Source organism: Lycorma delicatula, chromosome 4, assembly GCF_047948215.1.
Source record: "Lycorma delicatula isolate Av1 chromosome 4, ASM4794821v1, whole genome shotgun sequence".
NCBI lineage: Eukaryota > Metazoa > Arthropoda > Insecta > Hemiptera > Fulgoridae > Lycorma > Lycorma delicatula.
In genome coordinates this window covers 217,528,814-217,547,095 of record NC_134458.1, presented here as the reverse complement: position 1 = coordinate 217,547,095, position 18,282 = coordinate 217,528,814, and the positions used below count along the sequence as shown (strand labels likewise).

The following is an 18,282-nucleotide window of genomic DNA, read 5'->3' as shown; positions in this document are numbered from 1 at the left end:
CATTCCACTAAAGTTGGCTGCCTAAGATTTGGCTAAAACCCCTTCAAATTGAATCTGTTGGATTTCTGCCACTATCAACATGTCTCCATTGAAACTTTCTTGTTAAGTCATGGAACTGCCCAACCCGATTCGCCACAAACGTTTTCCACTGAGCTGATGGCTATTTTATCCATGAAAGTGCTACAGTAGGGTCTGACTACAAACCACACTTTGTAAAATTATTTTGAAAAGTTGAAATTACCTTATGAATGAGTCGTGACAATAAAAGAGCTGCATATAGCTCGAGTCTTGGAAGACTAACTTTCTTAATAGGCACGACCCTATACTTTGAACAGACTAGTTGTACCTTGATGTCTGAACCCTCACATAGGATGTAAACTAACATATGCTGATTCGGAGGCATCACAGAACCCATGAATCTGGTATTCATGTTGTGAAACATTGAAGACATGCCTAGGAATCCTTAATGACTGTAGTTTAATAAGCAAATCACAGAACTGAGTCCACTTTGTTTCGAGTGATGTTCGTTGGACTTCATCCTAACCAATCTTTTAGTGCCCACAAATGTTGCAACAATAGCTTAACTGACAGAATAACTGGACCAATTAATCCAAGTGGACCAAAAATGTATGAGTTAATGGGTTAACACTTGCTGTTTTGTAATTTTTTCTGGTACCTTTATTGGTTTCACCAAAAAATGGAACTCATCTGCCGATGGATTCCACAAAACCCGTAATGTTTTGACCATCTTCTGATCATTTGAATGAATTGTATAGCCTGCATGTTGAAATTCCGTTGAACATTGTTTAGTAATTTGGGCTCATTTGAACACCACTTTCTATTCAAAATTTAACCGCTTTACTTCCTATACTTGATCATGAATGGACAGGCCTTTAAATTTGTCAAAACTAAATTGGATGCAAACCCCTACAAAAATGACACCCTTTTAGTAATACATTATTGGAAGTTGTAAATTCTTTTGTAGGTTTAGCCTTAACTTTATTTACTATTTTACTCTGTACTCTACAGGGGTTGGATAGCTGTGATCTGTTTTCAACTGCTTCTAACACTTCACATCTCTTTTGTAGGAATTCAATCAACTCTCACAATGTAGGGACATCTCGTACTACTACTACTACTGTAGGTTTCCCACTCACGATGTGTCACATTATCTAAATTACTGGTAATTAAATGACTAACAAATCCCACTGATCAGTTTGTTGCCCTAAGGCTTTGAGTACTCTTAAATGCTTATGGGTATTGTCAATGATAAATTTAAGAACGCTCGATTCCTTTTCAATTTTCTTAACACTAAATAATGCATGCACATGCTTGTTTATGAGATACCGATTGTTTTCATATCTCCTTTAATAATTGCCAGGCAATTTTATAATTTCCAGCAGAATCTTCTAACGATTGCAAAATAGAGGCAGCCTCACCTTGTAATGCAGACCTTAAATAATGGGATTTTTTTCACATCAGTAAACAAGTCATTTTTGTCAATGACCAACTTAAAAGAATCTAAAAATGATGGCCACTCATCATATTTCCCGGTAAAACCAGGTAAATTAATTTGGTGAATTTTTGTTGGTACACATGTTGGCTTTACTTCTTGAACACCCTTAATCTCTAATTTTGGTTCGTATTTGTCAATAAATTTTTGAGCTCGGTCCATTAACTCAAAATACAGATTCTCAAATGATTCTTGTTCATGTTGTTGATAGTTTTCATCAATTAACTCTATTTGAGTTTGAATTAACTCAAACCCTGACAAACTCTTCTGAACTTGTAAATATCTCAATTTGAATTGGCCTAACTCATCTGGTTTCGCTTTATTATTAAAAAAACATACTGAATCTTGTCACATTGGCTTTGATAAGCCCTCGTCTCTTTTTTAACTCCTTTAATTCAGACATTTTTAAATGACTATTTACATGAATTATTGCAATTAACAAGTAATATTATTATTTTGAAATTTAATGGCACTATGTTGACTTATACACAATGTAAAAAAACACATTTATTGGCCAGTTTATGTTATACACAGTAAATGTACTAATTATATTTAGGCATGTTTAAATGACGATAATTAAATTGAACGATTATGAATAACATGAAAAACAAATTATAATTGGATAAGAAATGAATATAATTGTTAATTGAAGTTGACGGAATAAAATATTTGATAACAAGGACTAATGATCAAATGGAATGTAAACAAACTTACAACAGGCTACACACACTTACAGCAGCTGACTCACCACCATCTCAACGAGATGAGCAGCAATAACTCTTCTCGCCTGGACACGTTGCATAAGACGACTCCTTTTCTTTTGTAGACAAAAAATTCTCATAACAATAACCGTTTTTTACTTTTTATGCACAATGTTTATGTACTTAACACAAAACTCATCAACATCCGGCACCGGTAGATAGACCATAAGTATGTTCAGCACTAATAGTGGACTGTAACATTATTTTGTTTTTTAATTTGAATTTAATAGGCTGGTTCCTACCAGATGATGGGGTACAAAATGATAAAGACTCCTTGATTAAAAAATTGGGTGACATTTAATGACTAAAATAATCAATTTACTGAACACATTGAATTTGATTGTAATTATTGAAAATGGACTGTACATTTACACACACATAGCTCAAGAATTCAACATTGCCTTTGCCCACAACACTCACTTACTCCCTTCCAATCCACACCGACCTGCCCAATCTCCCCACTCCAGTACTCTTTCTCCTACTGCACACTAACATACACATCCAAACGCATACGCTCCAACAAAATTATTACTAGTTTTATATGTTACTTGTGTACCAACTCCTTTTATAAATAAATTTATGATTTTATAAGTTTCAGGCCCTGTACAATTAAATAATATAAATTTTTTGCCCCTCTTATTAATATTCTGCGAACTTAAATCTGTATATTTATACATAATTGATTATTCTTTTTTTTTTGTGCATTGTTTGTCTACCATGTCTGCATTAACCATTAAATATTACTACTTTCTTTATTTATTTAAGTTCAAATTCAAAATTTGTGCAGCTTATTGGTAATTTTAGTGCCCTATAGGCTGACAATTTTTGGCTTATCAGATTGTTTGATTTATTATGTGTTGTTACATCCATGTTAGAAGGTTTCTGTAAGTACTGAATTATAAGCTGTAATAATTTCTGGTTATTGTAAGGTCTAAATAATTAAGTATTTTCTTTTTCAAAAGTAAGCTCTTTATTTCTCTGCAAATTATTGGTTAGACTGTTCATATTATTAGGCTCATTATGTATATTTTTGTTATGTATTAACAAATACATCAGCATATTGAAAATATACAACAACATTGTGATCTTTTCTCAAGATATTATTTATCTTTAAGTCCAAATCTTGCAAAAATATTTCAGATAATATATACTAATTTTTGGGTCCTCCATCATTGTTCCATTTTTTTGTTGGTAGATATTATTGAATCTAAAATAGCTTTGTTTTATGGTAATGTTTAACAGACTCATAATCTGTTTAATATAAGCCAAATTAAAATGATTGAATAACATACTAATTTCATACTGATGACTTCATCTGTAGGAAAGTTCATGTACATATTCTTTTTATCAAAGGAAACCATACACAATTTAAGATATAGTGATAATTGCCTATTTAAAAAAAAATTAAATCAGTACTACTTTTAACATTGAAGCTGCATTATAATCTCATATTTGATATCATTGTATTAGACCAAATTTAACATATTTATAAATTATTTAAACTTAATACAAAATTATAAAATTATTTGTCAACACATTTTAATAAAAGGAGGACTGTCAATTCAGTTGGTATATGCAATTATTTATTATTTCTTCAATCTCCCTCTATGAATCATGAGACTTTGCAGATTATGAGGGGGCTTGAGTGCTCAGTGATACAGACTAGCTGGACTGAAGGTGCAACCAAATTGGAGAGGTATCTGTTGAGAGCCAGACTAAGGAATGATTCCTGAAAGAGACCAGTAGTTGTTAAGGCCGCCAATCAAGAAGACTTAAACAGCTGTATCAACATCGCTCAATCTTCTGAGGACTGCACAGCTGAAAGCGATGGAAAACTACAGAGGCTTTTTTTCCAAGAAAATGTAACTCTGCATGATCATGTAACAAAGATGGAGGCGCCTTCCTTGGTAAAATATTCCAGAGGTAAACTGGTCTCTTGTTTGGATCTCCGGGAGGGGACTACTAACAAAGAGGTCACTAGAAAATTAAAAAATGAAATTTTATGAGTCGGAGCGTGGAATGATAGAAGTCTAAAAACGGTTGGTAGGATAGAAAATTTAAAAGAAGGAAATGGATAGATTAAATGTAGATGTAGAAGAAATAGCGAGGTTCGGTGGGAAGAGGAAAACTACTTTTGATCAGGAGATTGTAGAGTAATTAACTCAACTTCAAATAAAGGCAGGCAGGAGTAGGTTTCATAATAAACAAGAAGAGATGGAGGGAAGAGAGTACAGTATTTCAAAATGCAGTGATAAAATCATTGTAATAAGGGTAAAATCAAAACATAAGCTGCATTGATTGTCAACATCTATATGCCTACAAGTGCCAGTGATGATGAGGTAGAGAGTGTATACGAAGAAATTGACAGCAATTATTAAACGCATAAAAGGGGGCGAAAATTTAATAATAGTTTGAGATTGGAATGCAATCATTGGAAAAGGGAAGGAAGGAAATATAATATGAAAGGAAAGGCCACTAGGCGGGTGGAATATATTGAAGAGTTATATGGAGAAAATGAATTAAAAGATGGTGTTATAGAGGAAGAAGAGGAGGTTGAAGAGGATGAAAGGGGATAAACAATACTGAGATCTGAATTTAAGAGCATTAAAAGATTTGAATAGCAGAAAGATTCCTAGAATAGACGGAATACCTGCAGAACTACTGCATAGTGCAGGTGAAAAAGCAATACATAGATTATACAAAATGTTGTGTAATATTTACAAAAAAGGGGAAGTTGTGTCAGACTTCAAAGAGAGTGTTAGTCATGATACCAAAGAAAGCAGGAGGAGATAAATGTAAAGGATACAGAAGAATTAGCTTAACTAGTAATGCATCAAAAATCTTAACTACAATTCTGTACAGAAGAATTGAAAGGAGAGCGGAAGTGTTAGGAGAAGACCAGTTTGGTTTCAGGAAAAGTATAGGGACAAGGGAAGCAATTTTAGGCCTCAGATTAATATTAGAAGGATGATTAAAGAAAAACAAACCAACATACTTGGCATTTATAGACCTAGAAAAGGCATTCAATAACATAGACTGGAATAAAATGTTCAGCATTTTTAGAAAATTAGAGTTCAAGTACAGAGATAGAAGAACAGTTCTATCAGGAACTAAACAGCAACAATAATAATTGAAGAACATAAAAAAGAAGCCATAATAAAAAAGGGAATCCGATAAGGATGTTTCCTACTACTGTTACTTTTTAATCTTTACATAGAACTAGCAGTTAATGATGTTAAAAAACAATTTAGATCCGGAATAACAGTGAAGAGATAAAGATGCTACAATTTGCTGATATAGTAATTCTAGCTGAGAGTAAAAAAAGATTTAGAAGAAACAATGAACGGCATGGATGAAGTCCCACACAAGAACTATCGCATGAAAATAAACAAGAGCAAAATAAAAGTAATGAAATGTAGTAGAAATAATGTAGATGGACCACTGGATATAAAAATAGGAAGAGAAAAGATTATGAAGGTAGAAGAATTTTGTTATTTGGGAAGTAGAATTACTAAAGATGGACAAAGCAGGAGCGATATAAAATCCGAATAGCACAGGTGAAACGAGCCTTCAGTCAGAAATATAATTTGTTTATATCAAAAATTAATTTAAATGTCAGGAAAAGATTTTTGAAAGTATATGTTCCGAGCGTAACTTTATGTGGAAGTGAAACTTGGATGATCGGAGTACCTGAGAAGAAAAGATTAGCTTTTGAAATGTGTTGCTATAGGAGAATGTTAAAAATCAGATGGGTGGATAAAATGACAAATGAATAGGTGTTGTGGCAAACTGATGAAGAAAGAAGCACTGGGAAAAACATAGTTATAAGAAGAGACAGACTTATAGGCCACATAATAAGGCATCCTGGAATAGTCGCTTTAATATTGGAGGGACAGATAGAAGGGAAAATTTGTACAGGCAGGCAATGTTTGGAATATGTAAAACAAATTGTTAGGGTTGTAGGATGTAGGGGGTATACCGAAATGAAACGACTAGCACTAGATAGGGAATCTTGTAGAGCTGCATCAAACCAGTCAAATGAAGACAAAAAAAAAATTTTCTTCAATATTTGATATCATAGTTTCTTTCCCAAACGGACTGATTTCAATCCATTTTACATCAGAATAATATATAATTTTATTTAGAAATAAGATAATATAATTACATAAAAATATGTTTAAAAACAATATATGATAATGCCGTATTAAATAAATTATGTTTTAATTTTCTTGGTATTATAACATTCTGAAAATTCTGCAGATTCATAATGAAATTGCTGTATTTATTCCTAATTGAACAGGAAGGTACAAACAGTTCAGTATTATTACAGTTTGCAATAGCACAAAAAAATTAATATTAAAATTGTATAAAACATAAAATATTTAAATTTAAGTGTTCAACACAAATAGTAAAATAGTAAATGTTTTCATAATTAAGTCATTCATATATTAAATTAAAGTCAAGAAGAGTTCCAAGAGACCAACAAAGCCAGAAACCAAAGAAATTAATAATATAAACTACATAAGAAAGAAATTGGCTTTTGATGCTACTTAATTGTGTAATGCATTTATATATCAAATTACTCATTTGAGTTCAGAGAAATTAAAACCCCATGCTTGACTTAGGATTCAAACCCAAGACCTTCAGGTGAAAGGCCAAGATGCTATCACTCCACCATGAAATCAGCAGAATAATAATCAGTTTTAATATTTGTCATTTAAAAAAAAAAATTAGCAATGCATAATGGAAAAAAATTCATTCTATTAAGAACCCAAATGTAATTTTTTGTCTTTCTTTTAGCTATGTAGTGAAGAAAATTTTGATTGCTTAGGTTGTGAAAAGGAAAATAAAAATGAGGGAGCCGTACTTAATAATGGAAACATGGAATGGTATATTAAGACTAGATGTCCGTGGCAGGTGACTGCATGCGTAGAGAGAAAATGATTAGAAACTCATAACATCTATACATTAAATGATCAAGAAGTAGACTCATACGCTTTTATATCTCCCTACCCAAGAAATTACCAGCAATAACTTTATTTAAAAAATTACATTGTAAAACAGCAGCATGGTTTACAAAAAATGATTGAAAATACCTAGGTGTCAATAAAAATTTAAAGAAAGTTTTATGCATTTTGTTGTACAAAATTACTTGAATGGATTTGTATTGATTGTTTACTGTAATTTTTTTACAAGCAAAAATGAATATTACTTTCTTAAAAATTTTAAAAACTTTTTCAGCGAGTTATAATTTGTTTTATTTTATTTGTTGTAGATCCAAAAGATGCTGCTTCTAATTTTTCACTTTTGTTAGATTCATATATTAGAAATAATTATCTGAACAAAACTAAACAAATTTCTTTAACCGTCTCAGAAACTGCAAAAACACCATCTCCAGTGCTGGGAAGAGAAAATTCATTTAGTCGAGCGATATTTGCCACAGAAGATAATTACCCTTTAAGTGAATTGAGTGAAAATATTACAGAAAAGAAAAGAAAACGTACAAATAGATCAGTGTTGAATAAAAATGAAATAGATATTGTACATAAATCAGTTATGAGCAATACCTTGAATTTAAGTAAACGTAAACCAAAATTGTCTGTCAGCTTATCATCATTAAATCATTCTTACTTAGATAAACTGAATTCATGTAGGGAGTTAAAAAATTGGCCAATCCGGATGCAGAATAGTAATAAACTGGAAATACTTGGCCAAATTTTGTTGTAAGTATTAATTTTTCAAATTTTATATGGTGAAGGGTCACAAATTACTTGCTGCACACTATCTCATTATGTCTTTCTTATGGTTCTGGTGTTATAAACCTCTTGAGGCACAAGAGGTGCCAGTCGATATTTCTCTTATATGCTGTTTATTATACAGCATATACCAAATCCCTAGTGAACAGAGTGAAGGTGGCACCTTCTGTTGCTGAAATATCACCATTACTTCATCTGGGCTTTATATACCATATTGCAGCAGTAAGTCGGCTCAGTGTAGTAGACAACTGAAAATCACTTCACTCCTCACAATTCATAGTAACATGCATGACTTTTTAATTTTTGGGTGTTATTTCTAATAATAGGCGACATTTTGTTTCATTGAAGGTGTGAGTGACCCATTTACTGGAATTCCTAGAATTATATTTATACAAGATAATGAAATAAGTCGGCTGTAGTTGCTAATCTACTTTTCTTGATATTTTTATTTTTACAACATTACTTTTTTTAAACTTATTTTAACCATCTTAAACTTTGAATTACAATTTTCTGTTATTTAATTGAGTATTTATTTATTCTGGAATTTATAAATTGAATGAGAAAACATTTTTTCCTGGGCACACAACGAAGTATCATCATCAGTGCCAGATAAAATATTTACATAGTCAATGTATATATTTAGAAGACACAATTAAAATTAATTAGAGACCTAAACAACAGTAATATAAAAACACAGATAAATGTATGTATACATAGATAGTATGATGGTTTATTTGGCATTTCTCCCACCACCACCCATTTGGTTGCCCTAAAGCATAAAATCTAATAATAGTGCCACTAACGGCTACTGAACCTTGAAACAGTTTAGCGGCTGGTGTCCTAACTAGCCTGCAGAGCTAACCTAAAAGCATGAGCATAATAAGCATGGAACCATACACCACTCGCTTACATTTCCCACTGCCCACTTGACATATATCACTAAAATCTTATCATATATAAAAATTAATCTCGCCGAAGACAGCAATTTGCTGCCATGCCTAGGCCGCTGAATGCCAGCAAGTACCTGTCCACGATTAAAGCTCTTGGAGCATTAATCTGGCTGGTAGCCAGCCATATCTCTCAGTTACTTTCCTACAGCAGCGCAATAGGAGTCTTTTCCCTTAGGTACTGATGTTGGTTGAACAAAGCAACTGCATCAAAAATCCCACATGGTCCAACAATGCAGCTTTCGCTGCTTGTGAGTGGTCAATTTTCTCCTTGACCTCTAAGTTCCAGGGTGGCCTGATTTCTGGCCTCCCCAAGAGCTGGGCAGTCGAACATCATGTGTTTATTCCACTGAACCATTCCGCAGATGTACAGCTCATCAGCTGCCAGGCAGAACAGACACAATTATTGGTTTAAATTTACATGGTTGGAAAGCACTTGGGCTCCCATTGCCCTTAAAAATGAAGGAGAAGCATACCATCCCCCCCAGATTCTGTATAGATCTATACAAAGATCATCCCGTAATCATGGCATGCCATTCTTAATGCTACACTTCCATCATGAGGCTGTAAATCCTCCTCTGCAGGCGGGAGATGGGCAACTGTTTGAAATTTAGAACCAGTACATTGAAATCACCATTCCGGTTTGGTACAGGCCAGGCTTGTAACTGCATCCCACCAAATGCCTCGGCCTCCCTGCCCCTTCGCAATTAACACATGGCTGCTCAAACTTTTACCATTAAATCGATTGGAAGGGCCTTTCCCAATACAGTGGTAGCCTAACAGGAGGTTGTTTTAAAAACATCAGTGCATACAATTAAGGCTCTGCGCTGGGCACTTCTTAAATTTTGAAAAGTGTTTGATTTCTTTCCAACCTATGTGCCCAAACAGACACTGCATAAGAGGTCGTACTTTCGAAGACATTTTGGTACATCATTTACAAATAACAGCTTGACAGTCCGTAATCCTTTCGAGCAATCTTCCTTGGCTTGTGCATCACAGGGACAGCGTCTGCTGCTACTTGCCAGTGTGGTTGCTAAACAGTAACTTCTTGTCAAACAAAACACCTAGGTACTTATGAATTCGAACTTGGCTGATTACAGAGCTTTTATACTCAATATGGGGATTACAACTATCATAATTTGTGTGCATCCTTGAGAAGCATAAACTTCATGAGCACAGAAATGTTTAAATTTGTAATGTCCATCCAGCCCTCTGTGGTTGACATTGCTGCCTGCGCTCGGTCTTCTAGATGCGGTCATGAGTTACCACGAACTAACAGAAGAAAGTCATTGGCGAAAGCCTGGGCCATGACCCCTCCAGGGAATGTCAGTCCCAAAAACCCATCAAATACTAGGTTCCACAGCAAGGGACCGAGAATGGAGCCCTGATGGCTTCCCCTGATGATGGACTTTTCCACAAGTAGGTGAGCATCCTTAAACAGAGCTGTGCGATCAGACAGGCAGGCCATACTATGCTCTGCAGGGCTATGGGAATATTGTGGCGTTCTAATTCGTAGAGGACATAACATAAGGAATGAAATTCTGCCTCTATGTCATAAAAATTGCCAAAATATATTTACAGCTGGCACCTTCCACCTCGGCAAGAGCATTTAAGATATAATCCTCAGTGCTAACCCTTTCATGAAGTACTGACCTTGATTTAAAAGTGAGTTCATATCAATGTTTTTCCAGTCGTTCCACAACCAGCCTTTCAAGCAACTTGCTGATTGCCGGCAAGAGGCTGATGGTTCAATAACTGCTGATCTCACTCATCCTTTCGTGATTTTAAGAGCACCCTCACCAAAGCCACGTTCCAACAAGTCAAAAAGCAACCCCAGCTTAGGCATCCCAAGAACAGCCTGCCAAGCACCTCTCTTCTGACAGGCAGTAGATGATAGAAAATATCCGGGTCAAGTTGATCAGTCCCCGGTGCCTTTCTCAGGGCCATTCAAGAAACCATTTGATCTATATCTACAAGTTCCACAGCCTGTACGCCAGGGAATGGTGTCTCACTTGCCCTAATGCTGACTTCTGCTTCATCCTCCGGAGCTCCTGGAAACAGTATCCAGGAACGCCTGGTAAGTTGTCACAGGTGTGTTAAGTGTGGTCACGACCACCAAACATACATCGAACACAGCACGTGCAATGGCTTTGGCTGGTAACATGACTTCGTGAGTTACCAGGGGTCGCATTGCAAGGGCTCGCACATGGAGTCTTGCCAAAACTTGAGTTTTGGCAAGACTCCAAGGCTTCCTTGATGGCATGAACATAGTAATTGTGGGTGCACCGGTAGATCTGCAGACCGTCAGCACACACATCATTAACGGTATCCCCATTTTGGGTCAACGCTGGTATCTTCTAGCAGACCTAACTCTTGCATGCAGCACACTGGAGTCAGAGTACCATCACTTTTTCCTGGGTTTCTGCCTGCATTTAATAGACTGCTTTTTGGAAGCAGCAGTCATGACAGCTTTAGGCACTCCGATCAGCGGACTGGCCACTACCTAAGGGTCTGTCTGTTGGCCGAGGCCACCGTAGAACCGCATCGCAGCCAGTCTTGATGACCCAGCCGAATTGTTCATCCATCAATTCCACCTCCTCCCAGTGCTACATGCACCATTCCAATCCCTGAAAGGCAGCCTCACACTTGCGCTGCAGCCTGTCCTGATTTATAGCGACCTGAATCTGGAGCTCTTGGACCACCTCCGTAAGTGATCTTATAGATTATAAGCCTTTGATCACTCACACTGGCCTCAGGCCAAACAGTCTAATTACTTGAACACATAAGCAGATCGTCCGTCACCAATGTGATGCTGATGTAACTTTTCCCCAGATCGGAAGAGAAATTTAGCAGTTGTTCTGCCTCATTAAGCAAGTAGAGGTTTCTGGCTTCAACGAACTGTGTGAGACCAGCGCCTTGGGTGTCAGTGAGTGGTGAACCCCAGACAGAAGACTTGGTGTTAGCGTCCAGAGCAACCAGCATTCTGGTGCCCAGGAGACCGTCCAGAATCCGTCTGACTTCGCCAACAAGTCATCAATACTCCATCCAAGCTGGAAGTATCCCGATACCAGTACAACATTGAGCTTATCCTTTGTGACTCACACAACAGTGACTTACTCATCAGAAAACTGAGGCATCCAGAAGACACCCAATGAGACCGAGCCAACCACAATCGCAGAGCGGCCATTCCCCACGAGAATGAATGACATTAACCCAGTGGAAGCTGACCACCCTATCCCTGACTGTGTACAGCTCCTGGAACAAGAGAACCTTGAGGTCCTACTCCTCAAGGATTCTCATGGTTGCATTGGTGGCCACTCAGGAATGGTGCAGGTTTAACTGCCCCAGGCGCAAGCGATGAATATGGTGACGACCGTCCTCAAAAGCTTCCCCCAATTCAGATGTCGCCATATGCTGTATTATGCACAATCTTTGCCCAAGCTATGTTGTGCAACCTGCATTGTTTGATCCAACCTGGTGTCTGGCATCAAAGCCTTTCACTAAGACACAAGGAACGCACTTTGCAGGTGCAGTCTTACTAGGTCAATTAACTGCCCTGGACCCTGCAAGGGTGCAATGACCACACATCTCTGACTGTGCTGCACAGTGAAGAGAGGTGTGACCAGACCCTGACATTTGAAGCACCAGGGTACCTCTGTATGGTCAACGACCCTGCAGGAGTCTCACCCATATACATAGCATGGATAGATGTATGTTAAAAAAGTGAATGCAATATTAAAAAAGTAATTTAAAAGAACAAAGTTAACATCCACCATATGCCATTTGATGGTGCAAAAATGACTGACATTTGTCAAGTATGATTGTTTAGATGGCATCTTGAGAAGTTTTAGATTCATAAATGTAGTTTCTTGTTTTTAGTGATTGAGTAAAGCAAAAACATTTTAGAATTTTCTGAACAGTGGATAAAATTAAAGTTTGAGCTGTTATAAAGTATTTTAATTAAAAGGTTTAACGGACATATAGAAAGAGTTAGATCCACTTTAAGGAATTATTTTCCTTCTATTTTCAGTGGTAAAAAAGTGGGCTGCCTAATTTAAGTGTGGTCATACATCCATTCATGATGCCCAAAAATACTATCTTGGACAAATCATTACAAAAATTCACAATACCATATTAAATGATTACCAATTAAAGTTTTACTAAGTTGCTGGCATTGCAAACATCTTGATAGACAGTGTCCAATACATTTTAGATAACAGTTTTGATATGAAAAAGTTTTCTGCTTGATGAATGCCGTATTTGTTAATAGTCAACCAAAAACTCATTTGACTGAAGACTTCTCAAGAGTATGTAGATATGCAATTCAACTGAGTTTCTTTTAACATTTTATAACAGATGAAACATGTATTCACCATTACATACTAGAAACCAAAGTGGGTGGGAGCAGGTGAATGTGTGCCAATGAAAGCAAAAATGGTTCCATCTGTAGTTAGTCATGGCTATGGTTTTTTGGGATTCTCATGTGCCTGTATACACATCTCAGATGTTGCTACAAATCACATTGTACTGAGAATATTAAATACATAGAACATTACTGGTCTATTGAATTTCAAGGCGACTAATATTAAAAAATAAATCCAAAATATCTTTCTTTTTTATCAGACTAATAACTTTGTCTAGACCTTTCAGGACGTTTGTATGCTTTACTCAGATTCATAATTATGAGATGCTAGTGTAATATATTACGAAAAAAAAATTAAAATATTTTTAAAATATATGTATTTGTATAAAATGAATTTAAAAAAAAAGATTTATATTTACATGATGTAGTTTATAATTTTTTATCACATGTAGTCATTAAGTATAGTTCTTTTAAATTTAAATTTTTTAAAATAATTCATTATCAAACTAAATTTTATTACGTCTTTGCTTATCAGAATTTTTACTTTATAAAATATGTTTCATCTGTTATTCTGTTAAATTGATGTCAATTTTATTTTTTATGTTAATTTTAGTTGTTTGTTTGATTATTTAGACCTACTGGAAGATTAGCCAAAAAAAGCCTCAGCAGGTGTAGTTGAGGCAAGAATTAATTCATCTATGGTTAAAACAAACAGAGGTACATTTATTCTTGTTGGACCAATGAAAAACCATGATGATGGTATGTAGAGCTGAATTAGTAATGTACGCTTTTAACACTTTATTTAAAAAGCCTTAGGATAATGTTAGCCATTTGCAGAAATGGATATTATTTTGTCTAAAAATGTGATGTCTTTCTATTAATTTAACATTCCAAACAGTAAATTGTATGGTAAACTCTTTTCTTCAGGAGTCTTTTTATTAAATATAACCCCTCAGGTTATTTGTAATGTTCTAAAAGTATTAGTCATTGGCTGGTGGCAATAATGTTTTAAAAGTGAAGAGGTATTTGAAAAGAATTTGGAGAATATTGTAGAAGTAAGGTAAATTTAAATTTACTACTAATTAGAGGATGTCTGGAAGTTTTGTATTCGAAATTTCATACTATCCATGGTATCTAGCAGGGCAGATATGAAAAAACAAAATCACTTGCAGAATATATGTATAAATAAGCCAATCATCTCATTATTCAGTGTTTTTGCTGATTACCAATATCATAATTAATAAATGAACTATGTAGAGTAATAAATTAACAGGTTCCCTCCCTGTGTGTATAGTAAACTTCATCTCTTTAAACCAGATTTTATAATACCTGATGTTTCTCAGGGAGTAGCATCATGAATGAATTGATGAGTGTGAGGTAAGGTAAGATGCCAGTGGTCAAGGTCAATTTGAGTGGTTCTTGTAGAATACTAAAATTCAGAATGCTGGATGTGTTTCTCTTCATTTAGTTGGCAATATTTTGGTGGTTAATACTTAAGAGTTTGTTATATTAGCTTTCTTAAAAAAAAAATTTAATGTAGTTGTAAACTGGATGTGATGATTCCATAAAATCTGGAATGAATTAAGGTAATAGTATCCTAGAAAATAAGAGTATAAAGGAAATTATGAAATGCCTTTGATTTAACCCTCGAAGCGGTAAGTGTCTATGAAATCGACAGGTATAAATTGCAACTGTTGATTTTGTCGACAGATGATCCCGCTCATGTTTATAATTAACAGGTTAGCCAATCCTCTTAACTGTACTGTCCTCATTTTAAACAAAATTCCCTTTTTTCTCATAGTATACCATATTTCTGCTGGGAGCACTTCAGCTATTTTCTGCAGCAAAGAAAATTGAGGTAGCATTTGCATGTTAGCTATCATTGTTTACATTTCCGTGTTGTGTTTGCAGTTCATTCTTGTGTTTATGTTTAAAATATCTTGTTTATTGCTAGTTATAGGTAAGAATTTCTGCTAAAAGAAGTCTCATAAAAGTATATTATGTGATCCAAGTATTATATACAAAACATACGTAAACTCTGGAGCGGTCATTCATAACCTGTAATATTGTGTTGTCTGAACTTCATTTATTTTAGTTGTCCTCTCTGTACCACTTTTACTGTTAATAATTTTTTTTGCCTCGTTTAGGTGTATAACAACACTGTTTATATTATAAAAACATTGCAGGTAAAGTGTTACATGATAGTGAAATAGACAATTATACTTTAAATAGTGAAAATGAATCTGACATTGATATTGAAGACCCTGATTTTGTATCGGAGTCTGACATTAATTCTTCTGACTCAGATCCAGAAGATAATGCTTTCATGCATGGACCTTCAAATAACTCAGCCAGGGCCTTCAGCAATTAGTATTGGCACATAGACTAAGATATATTCAGATGAATAGAATTTAGATCCTAGCATTGTTTTTTCTGTTAGAAATTTAGGCCCTACCAATCCTCCTCTGGTAATGCTTAGCCAATAGAATATTTCTATTTGTTTTTCCCTAAACACCTTTGGCTCTGATTAGTTCTTGAAACTAATGAGTATCCTATCCCAACCCCATAGGGGAAAGACACCCACCTTGTGACATTACTGATCGCCACAACACCCACTCTGTTCTGAGCCCTGAGGAGCTTTACTGTAGGTTGCCTTTAGACCCTCTAACTGATTACATCTCACTTGTATCAGCTAAGCCTCAATTGGGATGCCACCAATGTAAATGCCTCAGCAGACACCAGTAAAATACAAATCAAATTTTGCCTTCACATAGGCCTTAAATGGACATCTTCACATCCAACCTAACATGATTCCCTCAAACTAACTGAAACCGCGGAAGCGCAAACCCTGCGCCTATTCCAGATTTGACAGCACCATTTGTGACTGTGAATGCCTCAGAAAATAAACGAGTTGAAAGGTAAATCAGTGCTACACTCCAACCAATCAAAATTATGTCTTACGCAACATATAAATTCAGAGCTACACCCAAATAAGTCGACCGATTTAGGTGACCTAACAAGGGGATGTAACCTCATTTTGGTCCGCACAGGAACCAGGGACAAACCCCAAGTCACAATCAGGATTTCCACTGGCGGAACAAAGCCACACCCCCTGTCGCACGGGCTACCATACCCCAGCGGCATGTCCACCCCCACCAGCAGGAGCCCCAAATCACAAACAACACCACTATACCTCCTACCAATCCAATGCCTAAGCCGGAATCCTAGCTACCCAAGATCCTACCACAATCGAGTACCTCGATTAAACTCCCTCTGCAGACCTAACACCGCAAGGGCACGAAGAAAACCAGCCACTATAGACCACTTCATGCAGATCATCCAGTTAATACAGAGATCCAGAAAAGAATGTATTCTCTCAAGTTCCCTAACAGCTCATGAATGTTCGACCTCATATTGGGGATAGACGTAGAAGATGTGGTCCACTGTATCATCAGTCCCACAATCCGGGCATTGATTCAAATTCACGAAACTAATGAGTTTGCCAGGAATGTAGCTGCTGAAAAACAAGAGTTTTTCACAGCTTCAAAGGCATAAATTCAGCAGACTACACAAGTGGGTTGATGTAAACAGTAACAATGAAATGTTTTATTGGTTTGTGTATAAACATAGAACTGACTGAAAAAAAACCACAAATCCTACTGGGATGGATACTTGTCCATCTCAACACATACCCTTTCTTAGTAAAACAATGTTCCTGATGAAATGGGAATTGATTAGTCGTTTCATGCATATTGATTCTGACCAAGTACAGATCCAGCTTATGATCTTTTTCAAAAAGTACAGTACTTCTTAGATTTTATAAACTCCAAATTTAAAAAAATTATAATCCCAGCCAAAACATATGCATTGATGATGATTCACTGATTGCAGTGAAAAATAAGGTGGTCTGTATAGTGTACTTGCCCAATAAACGTCATACATGATTTGAGATTAAAAAATTTGATTTATGTGATAGTAGTACTGGCTATACCCACCATATTGAATTATATCCTGGTAAAAAGTTCTATGTACCTGGATATGAGTCTGTTCCATTTACTCATGCCATAGTAAAAAAAAAACTGGTATTATCATGTACCTTTTACAAAAAAAATCATTTGTACACAGATAATTTCTATACTAAGATTGCTTTAGCAGAAGATCTTATTGAAAATAACACTTCTAACTGGTACAATCAATAAAATTTCAAAATACCTACCTCAGGAATTGACAACATACAAATTCAAGAAAAAAGAAATTAAATATTTCACAAAAGGCAAAATACTGATCTACCTAGAAGACAAGAAAGGACGTGTGGAGTTCGTGGCCACACAAAAAAGCAACGAAACTCATCTTACGATGTAATTTGGGGATCCATATAAATTGCTGGTCACAACTTTATCACTATTATAGACCAGATCCAAGGAAAAGACATAATTAAAATTATTCTTACAAATTGGACTTTTTAATGTCTAAATAATGTTTAGAGTTGGAGATTAGGAAGTACTGTGTAAATAATGAGACTAATGTTAAAATAACTTTTCTCAGTGAGTAAAAGGAACTAGGCATTTTCAGTGAGTGTACTTATATTATACTTTTATTTTTTTAATTTCTACTGCATGTAAAATAATGAAACAAAAACAATTTTTCTTAGAATAGAATGTTCTATTATATGTATATCTCAGAGTAAGTGTAATTATTCACTTGTTTGAGAAACGTGTGCAGTCAAGAAACGTATTTTCCTCTTCGAGATTATATTCCTTATTTTTTATTTTACTAAATTATTACTTTACATTAATAACCAAAAATATTTTTTACTTAGCAATATTTTTTTGCAATTTTCTGTTTAGTTTGGTATATAATAGGTCTGATTAGGGTAAATATAATTAAAATGCCATAAGTTTAGGAAAAAGGCTATACATTATGCAAAATTACTTGGCATTTT

At 35.2% G+C, this 18,282-nt stretch overlaps 1 protein-coding gene across 1 annotated transcript in view; it reads left to right on the top strand.

Annotated features, from left to right (window-relative positions):
* The window catches only part of LOC142324291 (uncharacterized), a 37,404-nt gene that overhangs the window by 15,384 nt on the left and 3,738 nt on the right, over window positions 1–18,282 (top strand). The window contains exons 5-6 of the mRNA XM_075365218.1: window positions 7,550–7,997; window positions 13,974–14,099. Of these exons, the coding sequence (XP_075221333.1) occupies window positions 7,550–7,997; window positions 13,974–14,019 (494 nt within the window). The 3' untranslated portion in view covers window positions 14,020–14,099. The remainder of the gene's footprint in view (window positions 1–7,549; window positions 7,998–13,973; window positions 14,100–18,282) is intronic.